Here is a 24,974-nt window from a genome sequence, read left to right on the forward strand (position 1 = left end):
GATGAAGCTGCATATGGCTACAGCTTATCAGTATTACATGACCAAGGGAAAGATCTAGCAAACAATCTAAAGATACATGCAGAGGTGTTCCCTATAGCAGCCAGATGCTTGCTAACAATGATCTAGTACGTTCTATAAAATTATAACTAGAACCTCTGTGGTTGCTATGGGCAACTTGTCTTCTCTTTAGAAGGTTTAATGAATCTCCTGTCTAGGCTGATAAGACACTGTGCATCGGAGTCTGCATAAGGAGCACAATGGAAGTTGGCGTGAAAAAAAGCCACAGCTGCTGAATGGTAGCACTTTGTATACAGATTCAGACTCAGTCACGCACAAATATACATGTTCTGCAAATCAAATTAGTCAGGGCAGTCTCATGAAGCAGAATCTTGCAACTAAGGCACATTTCAAAAAGACACGAAAAAGATGCTGGACTTAATCTAAGTCACACAGAACCTGGCGCACCGAGAGAAGCTGTTTGGCGCGACTGCAGCAATAGTGTAAGAGGACACATCTGTATGGGATGAAGCCCTACTGCCTTTGTGTCTTACAATGTCACTAAGAGACCGTAACAAGTTAGAATCAAGTATGATCACTTACAATGTTCCAAAGTCACTGCTTATGTATTCCTCCAGCATCCTTGTGTCCACCATTGGATTGTCCAGAGCTCTGTGCAAATCTTGTCCTGCAAGTTTGTCAATTAACAGGTTTTATCTACAATTTTAAGATTATATGAAACACAGATTAACAGGTTTTATGACCTGATTGGACTGGATATTAAGGAATTACTATAATAAACATTAGTATTTCTGCTACCGGTTATTTACTGCAAGGGCATATTAGACAGCCCCAAGATAAGCGAAGTAAAAAACGCCAAACATTATGCATTATAAAGAGCCAGTCATTGAGATGTTGCGCCAGTACTAACACAAGCAACATGGCATATTCTATTTGCCAGCTTTTTCTAAATTCTGAGTATATTCCCTTATTTATTTCATTTCTAACAAACAATACAGTACAGCTTCTCTTACTCTGTATAAACCTGTTATGCTGGATAACCTATGTACAGAGCAATAGGCTGGTGCAGGTTGTTGTTTTCCAACATGACTAATAATGGTCCAGTTGTTTTACACCAGATTATTATACAGTATCTCCTTTATGGCACACAAATGCTGTGATACTATGCCCACTACATGCGTATCACTCCTGTAATCAGATCCGTATTAGCTGTAGTGTGAAATAGTCTAATATGGGCATGCACCTTTAATTTAATGCAGAAATGAGGATAAAATAATACGTATTTTAACATAAAAACTGACTGTAATGAAAGGTGGTTCAGTAGTGTAAGGAAGTTGATCTTTTGTAATTTTTACTCAGTGCACCTCTTCCAAATTAATTCAATTATTCAATCACTTTGACAAGTATGTAGAAATAAATAATTGAATCAGTGTCAGAGCAAGGCTTTGTGTCGCCCTATGCCAGGCGCCCCCCAAATGCGTGATGACATATCACGCTGAGGTGGCACAAGCACCACGCTGGCTGGCACCAGTTAGTGGACCACTGCCCGGAGCGCCTGTAGGATGCTCCAAGTGGCTCTACAGGTTGCAGCATGCCGAGGTGGTGCAGCTTCCGGCAACAGGAAGTAGAGCAAAGGATGCTCCGGGCAGCTCTGCAAGCCAAATGCATGTGCATTGGGGCAACGATGGTGCTGTCCCCAGGGCCAGTGGCAGAGCTTGTGAGTAGCGGACCCAGGCCTTGGCCCCATCTTGAGTTCATAATATGACACTTGGTAATGTGTGCCAGTTGAACACCAAACATCACAAACAGCAGCCCAGTGTCTCATAATAATCTGTTCCTCTTTAAATCAAATAATAATAATCTGTGCCCCCCATTAAATTCACCAGTCTCTGATATCAGCAGCGCTGCTCAGGGGCTCCACAGACGGGTCTGCTGGCAGAGGGTGACAGGGGAAAGTCAGTGGGTGACTGGGGAGTAGCACTCTTGATGCATCATTCACACCTGCAGCTCATTGGGTAGAGTCACTGATGCCATAAAGCCTGCAGTATGGGTTGTTTAATAGGGGGGCTGAGGATAGACTAATCAGTGGACTCAAAGAGGCCCTTTACTCCCACTCGTGGCACTTGCAAGATCACCTGCCCGAGTCCCAGCAGGTAGTGCAAGCGCAGGAGCCCAGCTGGTCTGGGATTGCTGACAGTAAGCAGATGGTTTTTTTGCCTCATTCATCATCTGTTCTATGTATGTTTTTAGATTTAATTTTTTTATTTCCCAACCATGGGATATTTTATGTAAATAAAACTTTTTCCATATATACATACTGAATTACAGCCCCCTTTTTTCTGATCTAATGTTTATGCACCAACATTGAATGGTGAGATCAATTTGTCAGCCCCCGGTGGGATTAGAGAAACCCAGATAGTACATTTACTTAAAATATCGTGAGTGTGGTACTGTACGCCAGCATTTAATCTTTCACTTGTATGCTATATAGAAACCTTTACACATCTGTTTCTACTAATCCCTAAGTGAGTTAGGATACACTACCTTTCTTCTATTTCTGGAAGAGGCCCTGGCACATGAATAGAAGATAAAGATACCTTTGCATGTTTGAAAACTGGTGTTTGAAAGTTTGGGTACACCATTCGATACCATCACTTTTAAACGGAGAGTGATCATCAAGTCACCCTCATATTTCTATATTGACTGTACTGAGGAGTTGATGACAATACTACACATTGTTGTTTCTATTTTCTGTTCTACATGGTGTACAATATCTTCAATAAATTGGAGTTCCACATAAGGAGGATAAGGAAGCACAAGAATACCAGCATCTTCAAAAAGATTTACAACATTCATTCATTTATTGTGTGTTGATTATTCCACAGCTAACACAGATACCTGTGTCTTTCTTTTTCTTTTTCTTTTTACTGTTATTCTACATCAGGCCTGGCCAACCTGTAGCTCTCCAGCTGTTGTAAAACTACAAGTCCCATCATGCCTTTCCACAGTTTTGCTATTAGGGAATGCTAAAACTGTGGCAGGGCATGCTGGGATGTGTAGTTTCATAACATCTGGAGAGCCACAGGTTGGCCAGGCCTGTTCTACATCCATGCTAGTCACGTCTTGTGACACAACCGAGAAGTCAATGACCCGCTGCCGAGCAAAGATCACAATTGTTTCTCACAGCACATAATACCAAGAATGTAAAATACAGTATGGCAGATAACAAGAGCTAGCTTCCTTACAACACTGCATGTTTCGTAGACCAGTACAACATATGTATGAAAAAGCAATGAAGCATTAACAACTAATAATAAGTGTCTGTCCTTATACAAGTTGATTATCCCTTATCCAAAATTCCAAACTATATATATATATATCTCCACAGTATTGCATAGATGCACTCTCCTCTTTACTTTCTTCACCATGCAGGGTGCTCTTTAATTATTCCTCACCGGAATTGTCCATATCCACATAAGTAAAGGCACTCACTACTATTTTCATATTCCAATAACATACAAATTTTATTCAATCTTCAGGCACAGCTGTATCAATTCGCTGTTTCAATAAAGCATGTCCTTAGGCTCAGAGTCATAAGGTGCAACTTGTCACATACATCGCTTCTTCAAAATGTATTGCAGTAATAATCAGGAAAAAAAACTTCCACTTATTGCATATTCCATTCTGTGACTCCAAATATTATGCCAACATGCTCTTCCATTTTAAGATAAATCATGTTTCTTTAATATGTCTGTCGACTTTGGCTGCTTACGAGCCTTATTAGACTCACATCTGTCGTGGCCGGATCCCCGGCGTGCGCTCCAAACCAGCTGCGCAGATGGTTCGGAACGCACGCCGTGGATCCGGCCACGACAGATGTGAGTCTAATAAGGCACATAAGCGGCCGAAGTCGACAGACAAAAATTTGTATGTTATTGGAATATGAAAATAGTAGTGAGTGCCTTTACTTTTGTGGATATATTATATATATATATATATATATATATATATATATATATATTTTAGGTCCAGTAGTAACGGCACTCGGAGACCATAGAAAGTGAAAAATGCAGTATAATTCACGTCATTAACGTTTCGGGGCAACAAGCCCCGTCCTCAGAATGAACACAGCAACATTCTGAGGACGGGGCTTGCTGCCCCGAAACATTAATGACGTGAATTATACTGCTTTTTTCACTTTCTATGGTCTCTGAGTGCCGTTACTACTGGACCTGTATTATGCTTTACATACGGGCACCGGAGCAAGTTGTTCTTAGGTCATGAGTGCCGGCTGACACTGGACATATAGATATATATATATATATATATATCTATATAAAAAAAGGGCGAAGGGGAATAGCGCAACTTGTGAGGTATGACCTCAGTAATTGTTTAATAAATAATCTGAAAAGAGTTTCAAATCACCATGAGCAAAACACAAATAACCTTATTAAAGGCGTCAGCCAAACCCTAAAGATGCAGTGCTGGTATAGTACTGCTATACGTACGGAAAAATGGAGAGATAGGGAATCGGCGCTCAGTGTTGTTAAGAAACGGTATACTTTAAAAGCCAAATATATGCATAAAAATGTAAGTTTATAAAAATAATTTATTATATGAGAGTAAAAAGTTATATAAATACAATTAAAAAATGGACATGAATGGAGACCTATAAAAATTGGACCAAAAAAATGTAATATAAAAAGGATAAGGAGATCAACTTAGTTTGTATAAAGCAGGGGGTTAGTGCAGAAAACCAACGCGTTTCGTCTCATCAGACTTCTTCAGACTTACATTTTTTTGGTCCATACTCTAGTTTCTAAAAGAATTTTTATAGGTCTCCATTCATGTCCATTTTTTAATTGTATTTATATAACTTTTTACTCTCATATAATAAATTATTTTTATAAACTTACATTTTTATGCATATATTTGGCTTTTAAAGTATACCGTTTCTTAACAACACTGAGCGCAGATTCCCTATCCCTCCATTTTTCCATATATATATATATATATATATATATATATATATATATATATATAGATATAGAGAGAGAGAGAGAGAGAGAGAGAAAGAGAGAGAGAGTGAGAGAGAGAGCGCTGTAGATGACCGGCACTCCAACAAAAATAATAACAGACACTGGTGCCCTGACGAGTAGTGGTATATATATTCAAAAGAGGTGTCCGGCACTCAGGTAGAATAAACAAATGACAAAGTCAAGTAGCTGTGAATAATCAACGTTTCGGGGAAAGCCCCTTTATCAAGGTCTTGATAAAGGGGCATTCCCCGAAACATTGATTCACAGCTACTTTAATTCAACATTTTGTTTAGTGACGGACACCTCTCTTGAAATATATATATATATACTTATTAAATTGTAATTTTTTGCCTTTTTTATTTTTAACAAGTTTGTTCTTTGATATAAATTAGACTTAACTCAAACTCTTTAACTCATAATGTTGCACACCGATAACAGTGGCACCAAAATTATGATTTTAAACCTACCGGTAAATCTTTTTCTCCTAGTCCGTAGAGGATGCTGGGGACTCCGTAAGGACCATGGGGTATAGACGGGCTCCGCAGGAGATATGGGCACTATAAAGAACTTTAGAATGGGTGTGCACTGGCTCCTCCCTCTATGCCCCTCCTCCAGACCTCAGTTAGAGAAACTGTGCCCAGAGGAGATGGACAATACGAGGAAAGGATTTTGTTAATCTAAGGGCAAGATTCATACCAGCCCACACCATCCACACCGTATAACCTGGAATATACGCAACAAGTTAACAGTATGAACAAAAAACAGTATCAGCTAAAGACTGATCTCAACTGTAACATAACCCTTATGGAAGCAACAACTATATACAAGCCTTGCAGATTTTGTCGGCACTGGGACGGGCGCCCAGCATCCTCTACGGACTAGGAGAAAAAGATTTACCGGTAGGTTTAAAATCTTATTTTCTCTTACGTCCTAGAGGATGCTGGGGACTCCGTAAGGACCATGGGGTTTATACCAAAGCTCCAGACCAGGTGGGAGTTTTCGGACGATTCTGCAGCACTGACTGAGCAAACGCAAGGTCCTCATCAGCCAGGGTATCAAACTTATAGAACTTTGCAAAAAAGTGTTTGAACCTGACCAGGTAGCTGCTCGGCAAAGCTGTAAAGCCGAGACGCCTCGGGCAGACGCCCAAGAAGAGGCCACCGTCCTAGTGGAATGGGCCTTTAGCGAATTTGTTAACGGCAATCCTGCCGTAGAATGAGCCTGCTGAATCGTGTTACAGATCCAGCGAGCAATAGTCTACTTCGAAGCAGGCGCGCCAACTTTGTTGGCTGCATACAGGACAAACAGTGCTTCTGTTTTCCTAACCCGAGCCGTCCTGGCTACATAGATTTTTAAAGCCCTGACTACATCCAGGGACTTGGAATCCTCCAAGTCACCCGTAGCCACAGGCACCACAATAGGTTGGTTCATATGAAATGAAGAAACCACCTTAGGCAAAAATTGAGGACGAGTCCTCAACTCTGCTCTATCCACATGGAAGGTCAAATAGGGGCTCTTGTGAGACAAGGCTGCCAATTCGGACACCCGCCTTGCAGATGCCAAGGCCAACAACATGACCACCTTCCAAGTGAGAAATTTCAATTCAACCGTTTGAAGAGGTTCAAACCAGTGAGACTTCAGGAACCGTAACACCACGTTAAGGTCCCAAGGTGCCACTGGGGGCACAAAAGAAGGCTGGATGTGCAGCACTCCCTTTACAAAAGTCTGGACTTCTGGGAGAGAAGCCAATTGCTTCTGAAAGAAAATAGACAGGGACGAAATCTTTACCTTAATGGAGCCTAATTTTAGGCCCATATCCACTCCTGTCTGTAGAAAGTAGAGAAAACGTCCCAGATGGAAATCTTCCGTAGGAGCATTCTTGGCTTCACACCAAGAAACATATTTCCTCCAGATACGGCGATAATGTTTTGCAGTCACCTCCTTCCTAGCCTTTATCAGAGTAGGGATGACTTCCTCTGGAATACCTTTCCCAGCTAGGATTCGGTGTTCAACCGCCATGCCGTCAAACGTAACCGCGGTAAGTCTTGGAACACGCAGGGCCCCTGTTGTAACAGGTCCTCCCTGAGAGGAAGAGGCCATGGATCTTCTGTGAGCATCTCCTGAAGATCTGAATACCAGGCCCTTCGAGGCCAATCTGGAACAATGAGGATTGTTTTCACTCTTTTTTGTCTTATGTTTCTCAATATTTTTGAGATGAGAGGAAGAGGGGGGAACACATAGACCGACTGAAACACCCAAGGTGTCACCAGGGCGTCCACCGCTACTGCCTGAGGGTCCCTTGACCTGGCACAATACCTCCGAAGCTTCTTGTTGAGGCATGACGCCATCATGTCTATGTGAGGAATTCCCCAAAGACTTGTTATCTCTGTAAAAACGTCTTGATGAAGTCCCCACTCTCCTGGATGGAGATCGTGTCTGCTGAGGAAGTCTGCTTCCCAGTTGTCCACTCCCGGAATGAAGACCGCTGACAGAGCGCTTACGTGATTTTCCGCCCGGCGAAGAATCCTGGTGGCTTTCGCCATTGCCACTCTGCTCCTTGTCCCGCCTTGGCGGTTTACATGAGCCACAGCTGTGACGTTGTCTGATTGAATAAGAACCGGTAGGTCGCGAAGAAGATTCTCCGCTTGTCATAGGCCGTTGTACATGGCCCTCAATTCCAGTACATTGATGTGTAGACAAGCCTCCTGGCTTGACCATAGCCCCTGAAAATTTCTTCCTTGTGTGACTGCTCCCCATCCTCGGAGGCTCACGTCCGTGGTCACCAGAACCCAGTCTTGAATGCCGAACCTGCGACCCTCTAGAAGGTGAGCACTTTGCAGCCACCACAGGAGAGACACCCTGGCCTGGGGGGACAGGCTTATCTTCTGATGTATTAGTAGATGGGACCCGGACCACTTGTCCAGGAGGTCCCACTGAAACGTCCTTGCATGAAACCTGCCGAAGGGGATGGCCTCGTAGGCTGCCACCATTTTCCCCAGAACTCGAGTGCATTGATGAACAGACACTCTTTTTGGTTTTAGCAAGTCTCTGACCATGTTCTGGAGGTCCTGGGCTTTTTCCATCGGGAGAAAAACCCTCTTTTGTTCCGTGTCCAGAATCATGCCTAGGAATGATAGTCGAGTCGTTGGAATCAATTGTGACTTTGGCAGATTGAGAATCTAACCGTGTTGTTGTAGCACTCTCAGGGAGAGCGACACGCTCTTCTACAATTGATCTCTCGATCTTACTTTTATCAGGAGATCGTCCAAGTATGGGATAATTGTGACTCCCTGTCTGCGCAGGAGCACCATCATCTCCGCCATCACCTTGGTGAAATCATCGGGGCCGTGGAAAGCCCAACCGGCAACGTCTGAAACTGGTAATGACAGTCCTGTACAGCGAATCTCAGGTACGCCTGATGAGGAGGATATATGGGGACATGAAGGTATGCATCCTTTATGTCGAGTGACACCATAAAATCACCCCCTTCCAGACTGGAGATCACAGCCCGGAGCGATTCCATCTTAAATTTAAACTTTTTCAAGTACAGGTTTAGGGATTTTAGATGTAAAATGGGTCTGACCGAACCATCCGGCTTCGGGACCACGAACAGGGTCGAATAGTACCCTTTCCCCTGTTGGACTAGGGGAACCTTGACAATCACTTGCTGTTGACACAGCTTTTGAATTGCAGCTAACACTACTTCCCTCTCTGGGGAAGAAGCTGGCAAGGCCGACTTGAAAAATCAGCAAGGGGGCACCTCTTCGAATTCCAGTTTGTAGCCTTGGGATACAATATCCATCACCCAAGGATCCACGTCTGACAGAACCCAGACCTGGCTGAAGAGTCGAAGACGTGCCCCCACCGGTGCGGACTCCCTCAGTGGAGCCCCAGTGTCATGCGGTGGATTTAGTAGAAGCCGGGGAGGACTTCTGCTCCTGGGAACTAGCTGGAGCAGGTGCTCTCTTTCCTCTACCCTTACCTCTGGCGAGGAAAGATGAGGTCCGACCTCTTCTGGACTTATGCAACCGAAAGGACTGCATCGGATATTGTGGAGTTTTCTTTTGCTGTGGGGGAACAAAAGGCAAAAAGGTAGATTTACCCGCGGTAGCTGTGGCAACCAGGTCCGCGAGACCTTCCCCAAATAAAACTTCACCTTTGTATGGCAAAACCTCCATATGCTTCTTTGAGTCGGCATCACCCGTCCATTGGCGGGTCCACAGGGCTCGCCTAGCAGAAATTGCCATGGCGTTGGCTCTCGAACCTAGCAGCCCAACGTCTCTTTGAGCGTCCCTCATATATAAGACTGCGTCTTTAATGTGGCCTAAGGTCAATAAAATGGTATCCCTGTCTAGGGTATCAAGGTCAGCTGACAAGGTATCTGTCCAAGCTGCAACTGCACTACACAACCATGCCGATGCTATTGCCGGTCTGAGCAAAGCACCTGTACGCGCATAAATACACTTTAAAGTAGTTTCCGGTCTGCGATCAGCAGGATCCTTGAGGGCTGCCGTGTCCGGAGACGGTAGCGCCACCTTCTTGGACAGGCGTGTTAAAGCCTTGTCCACCCTGGGTGAGGATTCCCAATGTACCCTGTCCTGTGCAGGGAAAGGATACGCCATAAGAATCTTTTTGGGAATCTGCAGTTTTTTATCTGGAGTTTCCCAAGCTTTTTCAAATAACTCGTTAAGCTCATGGGATGGGGGAAAGGTTACCTCAGGTTTCTTTTCCTTATACATGCGCACCCTCGTGTCAGGGACCGAGGGGTCATCTGTGATATGCAAAACATCTTTTATTGCAATAATCATATAATGAATACTTTTGGCCACCCTTGGGTGTAACCTCGCTATTTGGGATAGGGGACGTTTTTGAGACCCAGAAGGACCCGGTGACCCAGTCGAAGCGGTGGATTGACTCCCAGCTTTTTCTCTGGATTCTGCTTTGTCCAATCTCTTATGTAATAAAGTCACATTTGCATTTAAAACATTCCACATGTCCATCCAATCATGAGTCGGCGTTGCCGACGGAGACACCACAATCATCTGCTCCACCTCCTCCTTAGCTGAGCCTTCCGCATCAGACATGCCGACACACTCGTACTGACACCCCCACACACAGGGATATAGTTGTAAGGAGACAGTTCCCCAATAAGGCCCTTTGGAGAGACAGATAGAGAGTATGCCAGCCCACACCCAGCGCCAACTGACACTGGAAAATAATCTCCCAGATAATAGCGCTTTTATCTTAATCACTGTGTTAATACACTCACTGCGCCTTACAAGTGCCCCCCCCCCCCCTCCTCTTTTCAGCCCTGTGTCACCATGTTCAGCAGGGGAGAGACCGGGGAGCCAGCTTCTCTGCAGATCTCTGTGGAGAAAATGGCGCTGGTTAGTGCTGAGGGACCAAGCTCCATCCCCTCCAGCGGCGGGCTTCGGTCCCGCTCAAAGTATCACAAAACTGGCGGGGGATTTATAGAATTACTGCCCCCGCAGTGTCTAACCTTATAATGCCAGATGTAGAGGTTTTTATTGCTGCCCAGGGCGCCCCCCCTGCGCCCTGCACCCATCAGTGCCCGCTAGTGTGTGTAGTGTGTGGGAGCAATGGCGCGCAGCGTTACAGCTGCACGCTTACCTCAGGGAAGATCTTTAGTCTTCTGCCGCCTTGAAGTCTTCTTTTCTTCTTATACTCACCCGGCTTCTATCTTCCGGCTCTGCGAGGAGGACGGCGGCGCGGCTCTGGGACGAACAACGAGGGGAGACCTGCGTTCCGACTCCCTCTGGAGCTAATGGTGTCCAGTAGCCTAAGAAGCAGAGCCTATCACTTAAGTAGGTCTGCTTCTCTCTCCTCAGTCCCACGATGCAGGGAGCCTGTTGCCAGCAGTGCTCCCTGAAAATAAAAAACCTAACAATATTCTTTATCAGAGAAACTCAGGAGAGCTCCCCTGTAATGCACCTAATCTCCTCTGGGCACAGGATCTAACTGAGGTCTGGAGGAGGGGCATAGAGGGAGGAGCCAGTGCACACCCATTCTAAAGTTCTTTATAGTGCCCATATCTCCTGCGGAGCCCGTCTATACCCCATGGTCCTTACAGAGTCCCCAGCATCCTCTAGGACTTAAGAGAAAATCTTTTGTGCATGTGTTGCAGCAGAACCATAGTTTAGAAACTGCGGCCTGCTTCATATGCATTGCATAAGAACAGGGCCAAGTTAAAGTTGCAGATAATGCTATGCCTTCAATGCCACCTATAGGGGTGGACTTTAGGTTGCCGGCTGTCGGGATCCCGGCGCCGGCATACAGACACTTTTTATCCCTCTTGGGGGTCCACGACCCCCCTGGAGGGAGAATAAGTAGCGTGGCGCACGTAGCGCGCCACCGTGCCCGCAGTGTGGCGAGCGTAGCGAGCCTGCAAGGGGCTCATTTGCGCTCACCGCGCTGTCGGTATGCCGGCGGTCAGGCTTCCGGCACCGGTATGCTGGTCACCAGTAGCCCGGCCGTCGGCATACACTACTACACCCACCTATAGAGATAGACCAAGCCTGGAACATTACCACGGATCATACACAGTAATGACTCTGCTTTGTAACCAGTGACCTAGTGGTATTTGTCTGCCTTTCTCATTCCCTACATGTATTTGCAGGTGTAGCAGCTTTTACTGGGCTAAGAAGAATTAAGAAACATGACTATAATTAGCAGCTATATTCAGTGGCGAATTTCCCATTGGGCAAGTGCCTAGGGGCGGCACTTGAATGCTTGTGTTGGTAATATCATCTCAAAAAATAAGAATTTACTTACCGATAATTCTATTTCTCGTAGTCCGTAGTGGATGCTGGGGACTCCGTCAGGACCATGGGGTTTAGCGGCTCCGCAGGAGACAGGGCACAATAATAAAAGCTTTAGGATCAGGTGGTGTGCACTGGCTCCTCCCCCTATGACCCTCCTCCAAGCCTCAGTTAGGATACTGTGCCCGGACGAGCGTGCATAATAAGGAAGGATATTGAATCCCGGGTAAGACTCATACCAGCCACACCAATCACACCGTACAACCTGTGATCTGAACCCAGTTAACAGTATGATAACAACGAAGGAGCCTCTGAAAAGATGGCTCACAACAAGAATAACCCGATTTTTGTAACAATAACTATGTACAAGTATTGCAGACAATCCGCACTTGGGATGGGCGCCCAGCATCCACTACGGACTACGAGAAATAGAATTATCGGTAAGTAAATTCTTATTTTCTCTAACGTCCTAAGTGGATGCTGGGGACTCCGTCAGGACCATGGGGATTATACCAAAGCTCCCAAACGGGCGGGAGAGTGTGGATGACTCTGCAGCACCGAATGAGAGAACTCCAGGTCCTCCTCAGTCAGGGTGTGCCCCTGACCAAGTAGCAGCTCGGCAAAGTTTTAAAGCCGAGACCCCTCGGGCAGCCGCCCAAGATGAGCCCACTTCCTTGTGGAATGGGCTTTTACTGATTTTGGCTGTGGCAAGCCTGCCACAGAATGTGCAAGCTGAATTGTACTACAAATCCAGCGAGCAATCGTCTGCTTAGAAGCAGGAACACCCATCTTGTTGGGTGCATACAGGCTAAACAGCGAGACAGATTTTCTGACTCCAGTCGTCCTGGAAACATATATTTTCAGGGCCCTGACAACATCAAGTAACTTGGAGTCCTCCAAGTCCCTAGTAGCCGCAGGTACCACAATAGGTTGGTTCATGTGAAAAACAGAAAACACCTTAAGGAGAAATTGAGGACGAGTCCTCAATTCTGCCCTGTCAGAATGAAAAATTAAGTAAGGGCTTTTATATGATAAAGCCGCCCATTCTGACACACGCCTGGCTGAAGCCAGGGCTAATAGAATCTTCACCTTCCATGTGAAATATTTTAATTCCACAGTGGTGAGTGGATCAAACCAATGTGACTTTAGGAAACTCAAAACAACATTGAGATCCCAAGGTGCCACTGGGGGCACAAAAGGAGGCTGTATATGCAGTACCCCTTTTACAAACGTCTGAACTTCAGGCACTGAAGCCAGTTCTTTCTGGAAGAAATTTGACAGGGTCGAAATTTGAACCTTAATGGACCCTAATTTTAGGCCCATAGACAGTCCTGTTTTCAGGAAATGTAGGAAACGACCCAGTTGGAATTCCTCTGTAGGGACCTTCTTGGCCTCACACCACGCAACATATTTTCGCCAAATGCGGTGAAAATGTTTTGCGGTTACATCCTTCCTGGCTTCGACCAGGGTAGGGATGACTTCATCTGGAATGCCCTTTCAGGATCCGGCGTTCAACTGCCATGCCGTCAAACGCAGCCGCGGTAAGTCTTGGAACAGACAAGGCCCCTGCTGGAGCAGGTCCTTTCTTAAAGGTAGAGGCCACGGTTCTTCCGTGAGCATCTCTTGAAGTTCCGGGTACCAAGTCCTTCTTGACCCATCCGGAACCACGAGTATCGTTCTTACTCATCTCCTTCTTATGATTCTCAGTACTTTTGGTATGAGATGCATAGGAGGGAACACATACCCTGACTGGTACACCCACAGTGTTACCAGAGCGTCCACCGCTATTGCCTGAGGGTCCCTTGACCTGGCGCAATATTTGTCTAGTTTTTTGTTCAGGCGGGACGCCATCATGTCCACCTTTGGTTTTTCCCAACGGTTTACAATCATGTGGAAGACTTCCCGCTGAAGTCCCCACTCTCCCGGGTGGAGGTTATGCCTGCTGAGGAAGTTTGCTTCCCAGTTTTCCACTCCCGGAATTAACACTGCTGAGAGTGTTATCACATGATTTTTCGCCCAGCGAAGAATCCTTACAGTTTCTGCCATTTCCCTCCTGCTTCATGTGCCGCCCTGTCTGTTTACGTGGGCGACTGCCGTGATGTTGTCCCACTGGATCAATACCGGCTGACCTTGAAGCAGAGGTCTTGCTAAGCTTAGAGCCTTGTAAATTGCCCTTAGCTCCAGTATATTTATGTGGAGAGAAGTCTCCAGACTTGATCACACTCCCTGGAAATTTTTTCCTTGTGTGACTGCTCCCCAGCCACTCAGGCTGGCATCCGTGGTCACCAGGACCCAGTCCTGAATGTCGAATCTGCGGCCCTTTCATAGATGAGCACTCTGCAGCCACCGCAGAAGAAAACACCCTTGTCCTTGGAGACAGGGTTATCCGCTGATGCATCTGAAGATGCGATCCGGACCATTTTCCCAGCAGATTCCACTGAAAGGTTCTTGCGTGAAATCTACCGAATGGGATCGCTTTGTAAGAAACCACCATTTTTCACAGGACCCTTGTGCAATGATGCACTGATACTTTTCCTGGTTTTAGGAGGTTCCTGACTAGCTCGGATAACTCCCTGGTCTTCTTCTCCGGGAGAAAACATCCTTTTCTGGACTGTGTCCAGAATCATTCCTAGGAACATTAGACGTGTCGTCGGAAAAAGCTGCGATTTTGGAATATTTAGAATCCACTCGTGCTGTCGTAGAACTACTTGAGATAGTGCTACTCCGACCGCCAACTGTTCTCTGGACCTTGCCCTTATCAGGAAAGCGTCCATATTTCTTTTAGGAAGAATCATCATTTCGGCCATTACCGTGGTAAAGACCCGGGGTGCCGTGGACAATCCAAACGGCAGCGTCTGAACTGATAGTGACAGTTCTGTACCACGAACCTGAGATACCCTTGGTGAGAAGGGCAAAATTTGGACATGTAGGTAAGCGTCCCTGATATCCAGTGACACCATATCGTCCTGGTTCGCTATCACTGCTCTGAGTGACTCCATCTTGATTTGAACCCTTGTATGTAATTGTTCAAATCTTTTAGATCTCACCGAGCCGTTTGGCTTCAGTACCACAATATAGTGTGGAATAATACCCCTTCCCTTGTTGTAGGAGGGGTACTTTGATTATCACCTGCTGGGAATACAGCCTGTGAATTTTTTTCCCAATACTGCCTCCCTGTCGGAGGGAGACGTTGGTAAAGCAGACTTCAGGAACTTGTGAGGGGAAGACGTCTCGAATTTCCAATGTACACCTGGGATACTACGTGTAGGATCCAGGAGTCCACTTGCGAGTGAGCCCACTGCGTGCTGAAACTCTTGAGATGACCCCCCACCGCACCTGAGTCCGCTTGTATGGCCCCAGCGTCATGCTGCGGACTTGGCAGAAGCTGTGGAGGACTTCTGTTCCTGGGAATGGGCTGCCTGCTGCAGTCTTCTTCCCTTTCCTCTAACCCTGGGCAGATTGACTGGCCTTTTGCCCGCCTGCCTTTATGGGTACGAAAGGACTGAGACTGAAAAGACTGTGTCCTTTTCTGCTGAGATGTGACTTGGGGTAACAAAAGTGGATTTTCCAGCTGTTGCCATGGCCACCAGGTCCGATGGACCGCCCCTTTATACGGCAATACTTCCATGTGCCGTCTGGAATCTGCATCACCTGACCACTGTCGTGTCTATAAACATCGTCTGGCAGATATGGACATCACATCTACTCTTGATGCCAGAATGCAAATATCCCTCTGCGCATCTCGCATATATAGAAATGCATCCTTAAAATGCTCTATAGTCAATAAAATATTGTTCCTGTCAAGGGTATCAATATTTTCAGTCAGGAAATCCGACCAAGCCCCCCCAGCGCTGCACATCCAGGCTGAGGCGATTGCTGGTCGTAGTATAACACCAGTATGTGTGTATATACTTTTTAGGATATTTTTCAGCTTCCTATCAGCTGGCTCTTTGAGGGCGGCCGTATCTGGAGACGGTAACGCCACTTGTTTTTATAAGCGTGTGAGCGCCTTATCCACCCTAAGGTGTGTTTCCCAACTCGCCCTCACTTCTGGCGGGAAAAGGTATACCTCCAATAATTTTCTATCGGAGGAAACCCACGTATCATCACACACTTTAATTTATCTGATTCAGGAAAAACTACAAGTAGATTATTCCCACCCTACATAATACCCTTATTTGTGGTACTTGTAGTATCAGAAATATGTAACACCTCCTTCATTGCCCTTAGCATGTAACGTATGGCCCTAAAGGAAAATACGTTTGTTTCTTCACCGTCGACACTGAAGTCAATGTCCGTGTCTGTGTCGACCAACTGAGGTAAATGGGCGTTTTTACAAGCCCCTGACGGTGTCTGAGACGCCTGGACAGGTACTAATTTGTTTGCCGGCCGTCTCATGTCGTCAACCGACCTTGCATCGTGTTGACATTATCACGTAATTCCTAAATAAGCCATCCATTCCGGTGTCGACTCCCTAGAGAGTGACATCACCAATACAGGCAATTTGCTCCGCCTCCTCACCAACATCGTCCTCCTACATGTCGACACACACGTACCGACACACAGCACACACACAGGGAATGCTCTGATAGAGGACAGGACCCCACTAGCCCTTTGGGGAGACAGAGGGAGAGTTTGCCAGCACACACCAAAAACGCTATAATTATACAGGGACAACCCCTTATACAAGTGTTTTCCCTTATAGCATTTTCACATATGTAATCATATCGCCAAATAAGTGCCCCCCCTCTCTGTTTTAACCCTGTTTCTGTAGTGCAGTGCAGGGGAGAGCCTGGGAGCCTTCCTCACAGCAGAGCTGAGCAGGAAAATGGCGCCGTGTGCTGAGGAGAATAGGCCCCGGCCCCTAAAACGGCGGGCTCTTCTCCCGGAGTTTGTGAGATCTGGCAGGGGTTAAATACATCCATATAGCCTCAAGGGCTATATGTGATGTATTTTAGCCATAAAAAAGGTATAATACATTGCTGCCCAGGGCGCCCCCCCCAGCGCCCTGCACCCTCAGTGACCGCTGGTATGAAGTGTGCTGACAACAATGGCGCACAGCTGCAGTGCTGTGCGCTACCTTATGAAGACTGAAAGTCTTCTGCCGCCTGTTTCTGGACCTCTGGACCTCTTCAACTTCGGCATCTGCAAGGGGGGTCGGCGGCACGGCTCCGGGACGAACCCCAGGGTGAGACCTGTGTTCCGACTCCCTCTGGAGCTAATGGTGTCCAGTAGCCTAAGAAGCAAATCCATCCTGCACGCAGGTGAGTTTACTTCTCTCCCCTAAGTCCCTCGTAGCAGTGAGCCTGTTGCCAGCAGGACTCACTGAAAATAAAAAACCTAAATTAAACTTTTATTCTAAGCAGCTCAGGAGAGCCACCTAGATTGCACCCTTCTCGGCCGGGCACAAAGATCTAACTGAGGCTTGGAGGAGGGTCATAGGGGGAGGAGCCAGTGCACACCACCTGATCCTAAAGCTTTTATTATTGTGCCCTGTCTCCTGCGGAGCCGCTAAACCCCATGGTCCTGACGGAGTCCCCAGCATCCACTTAGGACGTTAGAGAAAGTGCCAAAATATTTCCACTGTACTGTACCACATGCCATCTTGAATGGAGTGTAAATGGGTAGGACGTGCACATACTTCCCCTATAAGCTGTGTGTATGTGTACATAAATAAAATGTCATAGTTAATTTAATAGAATAATAAAAAGCCACTAACAGGCAGGGGGGTGGCCGTTACTGTTGTGCCTAGGGGTGTCCTCACCCCTAAGTCTGCCCATGGCTATATTATTAACTTTTAATAAAGGGCGAATTACAGAGAAGTTGCTATGGAAACTTAGAAGCTTCACTGTGAATGTATCACGTGTCAATCTGTTGAGTGATTTTACCAAATAACAATATATTTTGCGTTTGTGAATTATTTAGAAAATAAAATTAAATATATAGAGTAATAATTTATAACAAGTTGCCTAATATACACTAATCATTTTTACAATTATTTAAAAAAAAACCTTCATCAGGAAATTGCTAAACCCCAGTATCCTGTTCATATCGGATCTTATACCTTTACTTGGAATTTGGAAACCGCTCCAAGTATGCAAACACACCATAAGCGTATCATGATGGACTGCTTCAGGACAGGGGTCCAATATTTGCCTTGGCTTTAAAGCACCTTACTGCTTCATAAAGAGAAGGGTGCAATCACATTTATATTATCACACATGCCCATTTCATTAGCCTAACTCAGGCCTGGCCAACCTGTGGCTCTCCAGATGTTGTGAAACTACACATCCCAGCATGCCCTGCCACAGTTTTAGCATTCTTTAATAGCAAAACTATGGCAAAGCATGATGGGACTTGTAGTTTTACAACAGCTGGAGAGCCACAGGTTGGCCAGGCCTGGCCTAACTGGTTAGGCACAATAAGCAAAATGGATTGCAAAGGGTTACAAAAAAGTGTAGTAAAAGGCAAGCAAATTAAGGTTATATTCTGGAAATACTGGAACAGTTTTTGTGAATTCAGTGACGAATTACTCTGCAAGATGGTTGGGGGCTCAAGGGTCAAATTAGCCCCAATTCCTGAGAACGGATACCCTTCGGCACCTGATTTTCGTAAGCAGCATTCAGTTTAGGGGTGGCCACTGGAAATCGCTGGTTGATGTAATTCTTGACATTTAATGTCCAGATCACCATGGTTACCACCACTGCATGCTTTTTTTTTTTTTTTTTTAATGCCCCGTTGCAAGCCTCTTTTACAAAGAAACATCGACCCATTAGCAGTGCTGCTATGCACAGAACGGACTTTGTATTATGTGCATCTCCACAACAGCACAATGGATTGCTTAAACCATCATATGGGTTTGAAATAATGGTCACATGCTATGGTAAGGCATGTTGTGATGGCAGCAACACTGCAACATCCAAATGCCCTTCCGATGGCCATCCCTAATTCACAGTGGTTCCTAAGTCCTTTAAGTATCACATCAAAACTGCAACCCTTATCGACACATCAAGAAGACTCTAGGGGAGCGCAAATTTAGCACACAGGGAGGCGAGTAGCCTTGGGGTGGTATAATGTGAACTTTAGATTCTACCAGGTGGCATCATGCAAACTGGGGGGGGGGGGGTCAACAGTGTGGTATACTGCATATTGGGGGTTCACTACAGTGTGGTATAATGCGACTGGGGGGCACTACAGGGTGGCATAATGTAAACTGGGGGCACTACAGTATAACATTGTGCAGACTGGGGGCAATATAGTGTGTCATAGTGCAAACTGGTAAGTACTTGTGTGTGGCGTAGTGAGAACTGGCATGTCATTTCATTGGTAGGGGATTAAAAAGTAACTTTACACCTGCGACTACACAGATCCCCCCATCAGAATCCTGCTATACTTATAAATTAATTTATATGGCGCTCTCAGACTACAGAAAGAACTGTAAAAAATACAGGAAAATACTGAATGGGAATAACAGCTACCACAAAAAAAAGGAGAGCCTGCAATCCAAATAGGTGATCCAGGGCAATGAACAACCTAAAGGGCCCCATACACTATAATGCCCGATTTCATCCGATTTCGAGCATGCGGCCCGATATATCGGGTGAAATCGGGCATTTTGGAGATGTTTTCGATACGATTTCCCGTGAGCATCGGATCGGATCCTCCAGATTGAACGTGCTGCACTAGAGATCATGTCCGACCCCGTAGGCACGGCTGGGATCACCAAAGATATATTGTATGCAAAAGGACAGCATACTATGTATCTTGGGTGATCCTGCCGCCCGGGAGGCTGCCGGGGTGATCGCCTGCGACATGACGGTCGGACATGTGGCATAAGTGTATGGGGCCGTTTAGTTAAGTAACAATGTAAAAGTTCAGCATATACAAATTCACAAGCCATGGTTTATGTATATCAACTTAAATACAAATTGGAAATCTAAGCTCTGTTTAAACATTTTGAAACCGAACAGCCAATAATCCACAATATCAGAAACATATGCTGTCAAAGAGAATATTATGATATCAATATTAAATACTGTAGTAGATTTACCTTCAAAGAATTGCTGCAATGCTTCATTTTCCCCCAATACATCCAGACGATCCATGACAAATTCAACGGCTGTGCTTGAAGAAGGCAATATTGACAAATGTGGTTACAAATCCAGAACTGATTTGGCTAGGCCACAATTCCAAAGTGACACGGCATAAGGCACACTCATGACATTTTGTAGCATAACAGCCAAAACTGCTTGTGTCCCAGTAATCTACACAATTTGTCACCTTCATACACTCATTCTTGAGACCAAAATGTACAAACGATGGCAGAATATCCCATAAAGTAGGCTTGACAGATTGTTTTGATTTCACTATATACAGCAGATCATTCCATGTCCGTCTCTTCCTGGTTATAAGACCTTTGATCTACAAGCCCTGTACAGCACATGCGTAGACACAAGAGTAATAACCATTAATTCTTATCTAACATTTGTCCTTCCATGCAACAAAATATTTTTACAACGTATGCAATCAAGGATCACTATACGCCTCTTCATTTAATGTTTGGATAGCTCAAAAGCAGCGTAATGTATTTTTTGAAAATCAACATGCAGTATTTCTACAGACAACGTATTAAAGTAACCTACAGTATTTTTCACAAACATTAACTTCTCAGGAATGAAGGCCCTCATTCCGAGTTGTTCGCTCGTTCTTTTTCATCGCATCGCAGTGAAAATCCGCTTAGTACGCATGCGCAAAGTTCGCACTGCGACTGCGCCAAGTAACTTTACTATGAAGAAAGTATTTTTACTCACGGCTTTTTCTTCGCTCCGGCGATCGTAATGTGATTGACAGGAAATGGGTGTTACTGGGCGGAAACACGGCGTTTCAGGGGCGTGTGGCTGAAAACGCTACCGTTTCCGGAAAAAACGCAGGAGTGGCCGGAGAAACGGTGGGAGTGCCTGGGCGAACGCTGGGTGTGTTTGTGACGTCAACCAGGAACGACAAGCACTGAAATGATCGCACAGGCAGAGTAAGTCTGGAGCTACTCAGAAACTGCTAAGTAGTTAGTAATCGCAATATTGCGAATACATCGGTCGCAATTTTAAGAAGCTAAGATTCACTCCCAGTAGGCGGCGGCTTAGCGTGTGTAACTCTGCTAAATTCGCCTTGCGACCGATCAACTCGGAATGAGGGCCGAAATAATGTACATTCAGAGCCGGCCCTAACCAATATGATGCCCTAGGCAAGATTTTGGCTGGTGCTCCCTAGCACCACCGCTGGTTCTGCCTCTGACCTTGCACCTCTTTCCCTGCACCATCACCCCTCACCCATAGCAGTCCTTGTACCCCCTATATTTTAAATAGGAACAGTTCGCACATTTGACGCACAGCCCAAAAAGGGGCATCTTCTTGCTGGGAAGGGGCATGGCCACACAATAGTAACCCCAATTCCAATTACGCCACACAGTACTGCAACTTTATTCACATTTTATCTTGCGATAGTGTCCATAATTCATATTACATCCCACAGTAGTATCACTTTACCGTATAAACGTTACTCCTCACAGTAGAGCCCCTTATTCACATTACATCACACTGAATTGCTCCTAATTCACATCACACCACACCTTATTGCTCTTTATTCACATTAGATGACACAGTAGTGCCCTTTCTATATGCAACGCCACATAGTAGAGCACCTTATACACATAATGCCACACATTAGTAATGCATTTATACACAATTCCACACAGTAATGCCCCTTACACATGAGACACATTAATGTCCTTATAAACATAATGTACCTTACACATTATGACAACCTTTATTAATGCCCTTATACACATAATGACACACATAGTGCCCCCTACACATTTGCTGAACATTATTAGTGCCCCTATACACATAATGACACACATACAGTAGTACCCTGTTACACATATGCCGCACATTATTAATGCCCTTATACACATAATGACACACATAGTGGCCCTTTACACATATGTTGCACATTATTAATGCATTTTTACATGACACACATAATGCTCCTTACACATATTCTGAACACGAATGCACAACCAACTCACTCACGTGCACATAGCACTCACATTTCCACTAACACTGTGACCTCTGCCTCTGCTTGGATACAGATGTGTCCTCACAAATCTTGCATCAATGCTAATGTCGGGCACCTTTTTTTAATGAAAATGCATCTTATTTGCATTGCTATGTGGCTAGGATGCACAAGCATAGAAAAAGAACAAACGGCTGCGCTGAATATCAGGAACGAAACATAATGTACAGAGAGCCAACGTAAAAAATAACAATGTTTATTAATAAAACATATAAAAAGATTATTTATCAAATAACCGGTGAATAATATATATAAATATATATAAGAACAATCACTAGACGTGAACTAGTGGTATATTGTAATAACTCAGCTTATTGGGGTGAAAAGTTCCGTGATTCACTTGTTAGATAGTTGATAAATACCAGGTGTGTTGGTAGGACCCTAATGAATTAAAAGTCCCTCAGTTGAAATTGATATTCAATACCTTTCCAAAATGGGCTGGTAAGAGCCGAGCGTCCTCGGCTTCAATGTCCTGCAATGCCCATATACGCTGTGCAGCGGAAAGGAATGGACCGTCTCTCTCACAACCCGGTCGTGGCGGCGTGTGCGCTGAAGCCGCTGATGTCGGATGCTGTAGACGGAGGGTGCAGCGGGGACCAAGGAACACCTGGAAGATTTCACCTGAGCTGAGTGTGGATAGGGGCGGGTCCTGACGCGTTTCGTCACGTTCACGTGACTTTCTCAAAGTCTACCTTTGAGAAAGTCACGTGAACGTGACGAAACGCTGGTCCCCGCTGCACCCTCCGTCTACAGCATCCGACATCAGCGGCTTCAGCGCACACGCCGCCACGACCGGGTTGTGAGAGAGACGGTCCATTCCTTTCCGCTGCACAGCGTATATGGGCATTGCAGGACATTGAAGCCGAGGACGCTCGGCTCTTACCAGCCCATTTTGGAAAGGTATTGAATATCAATTTCAACTGAGGGACTTTTAATTCATTAGGGTCCTACCAACACACCTGGTATTTATCAACTATCTAACAAGTGAATCACGGAACTTTTCACCCCAATAAGCTGAGTTATTACAATATACCACTAGTTCACGTCTAGTGATTGTTCTTATATATATTTATATATATTATTCACCGGTTATTTGATAAATAATCTTTTTATATGTTTTATTAATAAACATTGTTATTTTTTACGTTGGCTCTCTGTACATTATGTTTCGTTCCTGATATTCAGCGCAGCCGTTTGTTCTTTTTCTATGCTATCACCACAATACTACACATAGTATTCCGGCAAGCGCAGACTATCAGGAACATAAAATTGTGATTATTTAATTCTATGAAACACGTATTGGTTTTCACTTTTTATTTTGATGATTAGGCGCTCGTTTGTTGCAGTTTTTTGTTTAGGATGCACAAGCAGCTTCTGCTGATTAAACTGATATGCAGCATGCCTATATACTGTGTGAGACTGTGGCTGTATCTGCATATGAAATGCTACATACAGAATATAGGCATGTTGCATATCATTTTAATCAGCAGAAGCTGATGATGCCCCTAGGCATATCAAATGCCCTAGGCAATTGCCTAGTTTGCCTATGGCCGGCTCTGTGTACATTATACATATATGTATACAGACATACAAAAAGTGACAAGATGCTTATTTCAAAGATTATCCATGTCAGTCTTATTGGGACCAATATAGAATTGGAAGCAAGCTGGGTGTATAATGTGTGCACATAAAAAAAAGTCTATATTAACTTATAGGCAGATTCTTACACTACGTGCAGTGCTCCTGCACCCTAATTATATGCTTAGTTTACTGCAAATCACCTTCAGCATTTTCACCTACCCCAGGATTTTCCCAACGCCACCATTAAAATTCAGGTTTGAAGGATATCCATAGGGTACTTAATTAGTACCTCAGCTAAATTATTTAATCATCTTGACTCAAATATGGATATCCTTACAGCCTGGACTGTAATGAGAGATTTTGGGAAACTGTGACTAACCCTATTCTAGCTGCAAAATATATGCATATACAGACATATTTACACTTACTAGCCAAACTATTTGTACATTAAGGGGGTAGTATTTAGCACAGCTGCTGAGGGAGATACACGCATTAGTTGCTCAAGCTGGCTGGCAGTCATAAAGCAATACACAGCATTTTCTCAGATATTGCACCAAATAGGCATAGAACATACATGTTTACATGGGGACAAAGTGAACAATTTAGAGACAGTTCCAGACAGATACAAAAATGAACGTAATTATATTTTATATATATATATATATATATATATATATATATCTCAGGGGCAGGAAACGTGTGTGGACCTACAGCTGTTGTGGAACTACAAGTAACAGCATGCTTCCGCAGTATTAACATGTCCTAACAGCAAAACTGTAGCAGGGCATGCTGGGATGTATAGCTCCCCAGCAGCTGGTGTGCCACATTTTGCCCACCCCTGATCTCAATATATGTATATATAACTAAACATGGCAGCCTTTGATGAATTTGATTATTAAATAAAGTTTCACATAAGGGGGTCTATTCATGAAGCAGTGAAAACAGTGGAGAAGTGAACCAGTGGAGAAGTTGCCCATGGCACCCAATCAGCCTTCAAGTCCTCTCTACAAAATTATAAGTAGCAGCTGATTGGTTGCCATGGGCAACTTTGTCACTCTTTTCACTGCTTAAGGAATAGACCCCAAGATCATGACGGATAAGCTGTAAACATTTCAGTGTGTGTGAGTAGGCATACTTGACGTGTTCACATTTTTCTCTACTGATAACACAGGTCTACAAAATTTGATTCACTGAAAACGGTCTACAAAGATATATTTTTTTCCATATCAGCACACAAAATAACTCAGAGTTTTCACAAAATGGATGTGAAGTTATGGGAAAGGAGCCTATTCTTATGAATGTTGGAGAAATTATCTTACTACAATGCTACTTACATTTATACTGAAATTGCACTGTATGCAATCAGTGATTTATTTTAAAAGTATGTACAGATGTGTCCTTAGTAAGCTTTTTCTAAAATTGCACA

The 24,974-nt window shown here is 44.7% G+C and overlaps 1 protein-coding gene across 1 annotated transcript in view; it reads right to left on the reverse strand.

The window, feature by feature from the left end:
* The window catches only part of MYRFL (myelin regulatory factor like), a 250,541-nt gene extending 230,316 nt beyond the window's left edge, over positions 1 to 20,225 (reverse strand). Inside the window, exons 1-2 of the mRNA XM_063927477.1 lie at positions 19,887 to 20,225; positions 601 to 685 (exon numbers count right to left, since the gene is read on the reverse strand). Coding sequence (XP_063783547.1) covers positions 601 to 685; positions 19,887 to 19,941 — 140 coding nt within the window. The 5' untranslated portion in view covers positions 19,942 to 20,225. The remainder of the gene's footprint in view (positions 1 to 600; positions 686 to 19,886) is intronic.
* Between the last annotated feature and the right edge of the window lie 4,749 nt (positions 20,226 to 24,974).

The sequence above is a fragment of the Pseudophryne corroboree genome, chromosome 6, assembly GCF_028390025.1.
Source record: "Pseudophryne corroboree isolate aPseCor3 chromosome 6, aPseCor3.hap2, whole genome shotgun sequence".
NCBI classification, from domain to species: Eukaryota; Metazoa; Chordata; class Amphibia; order Anura; family Myobatrachidae; genus Pseudophryne; species Pseudophryne corroboree.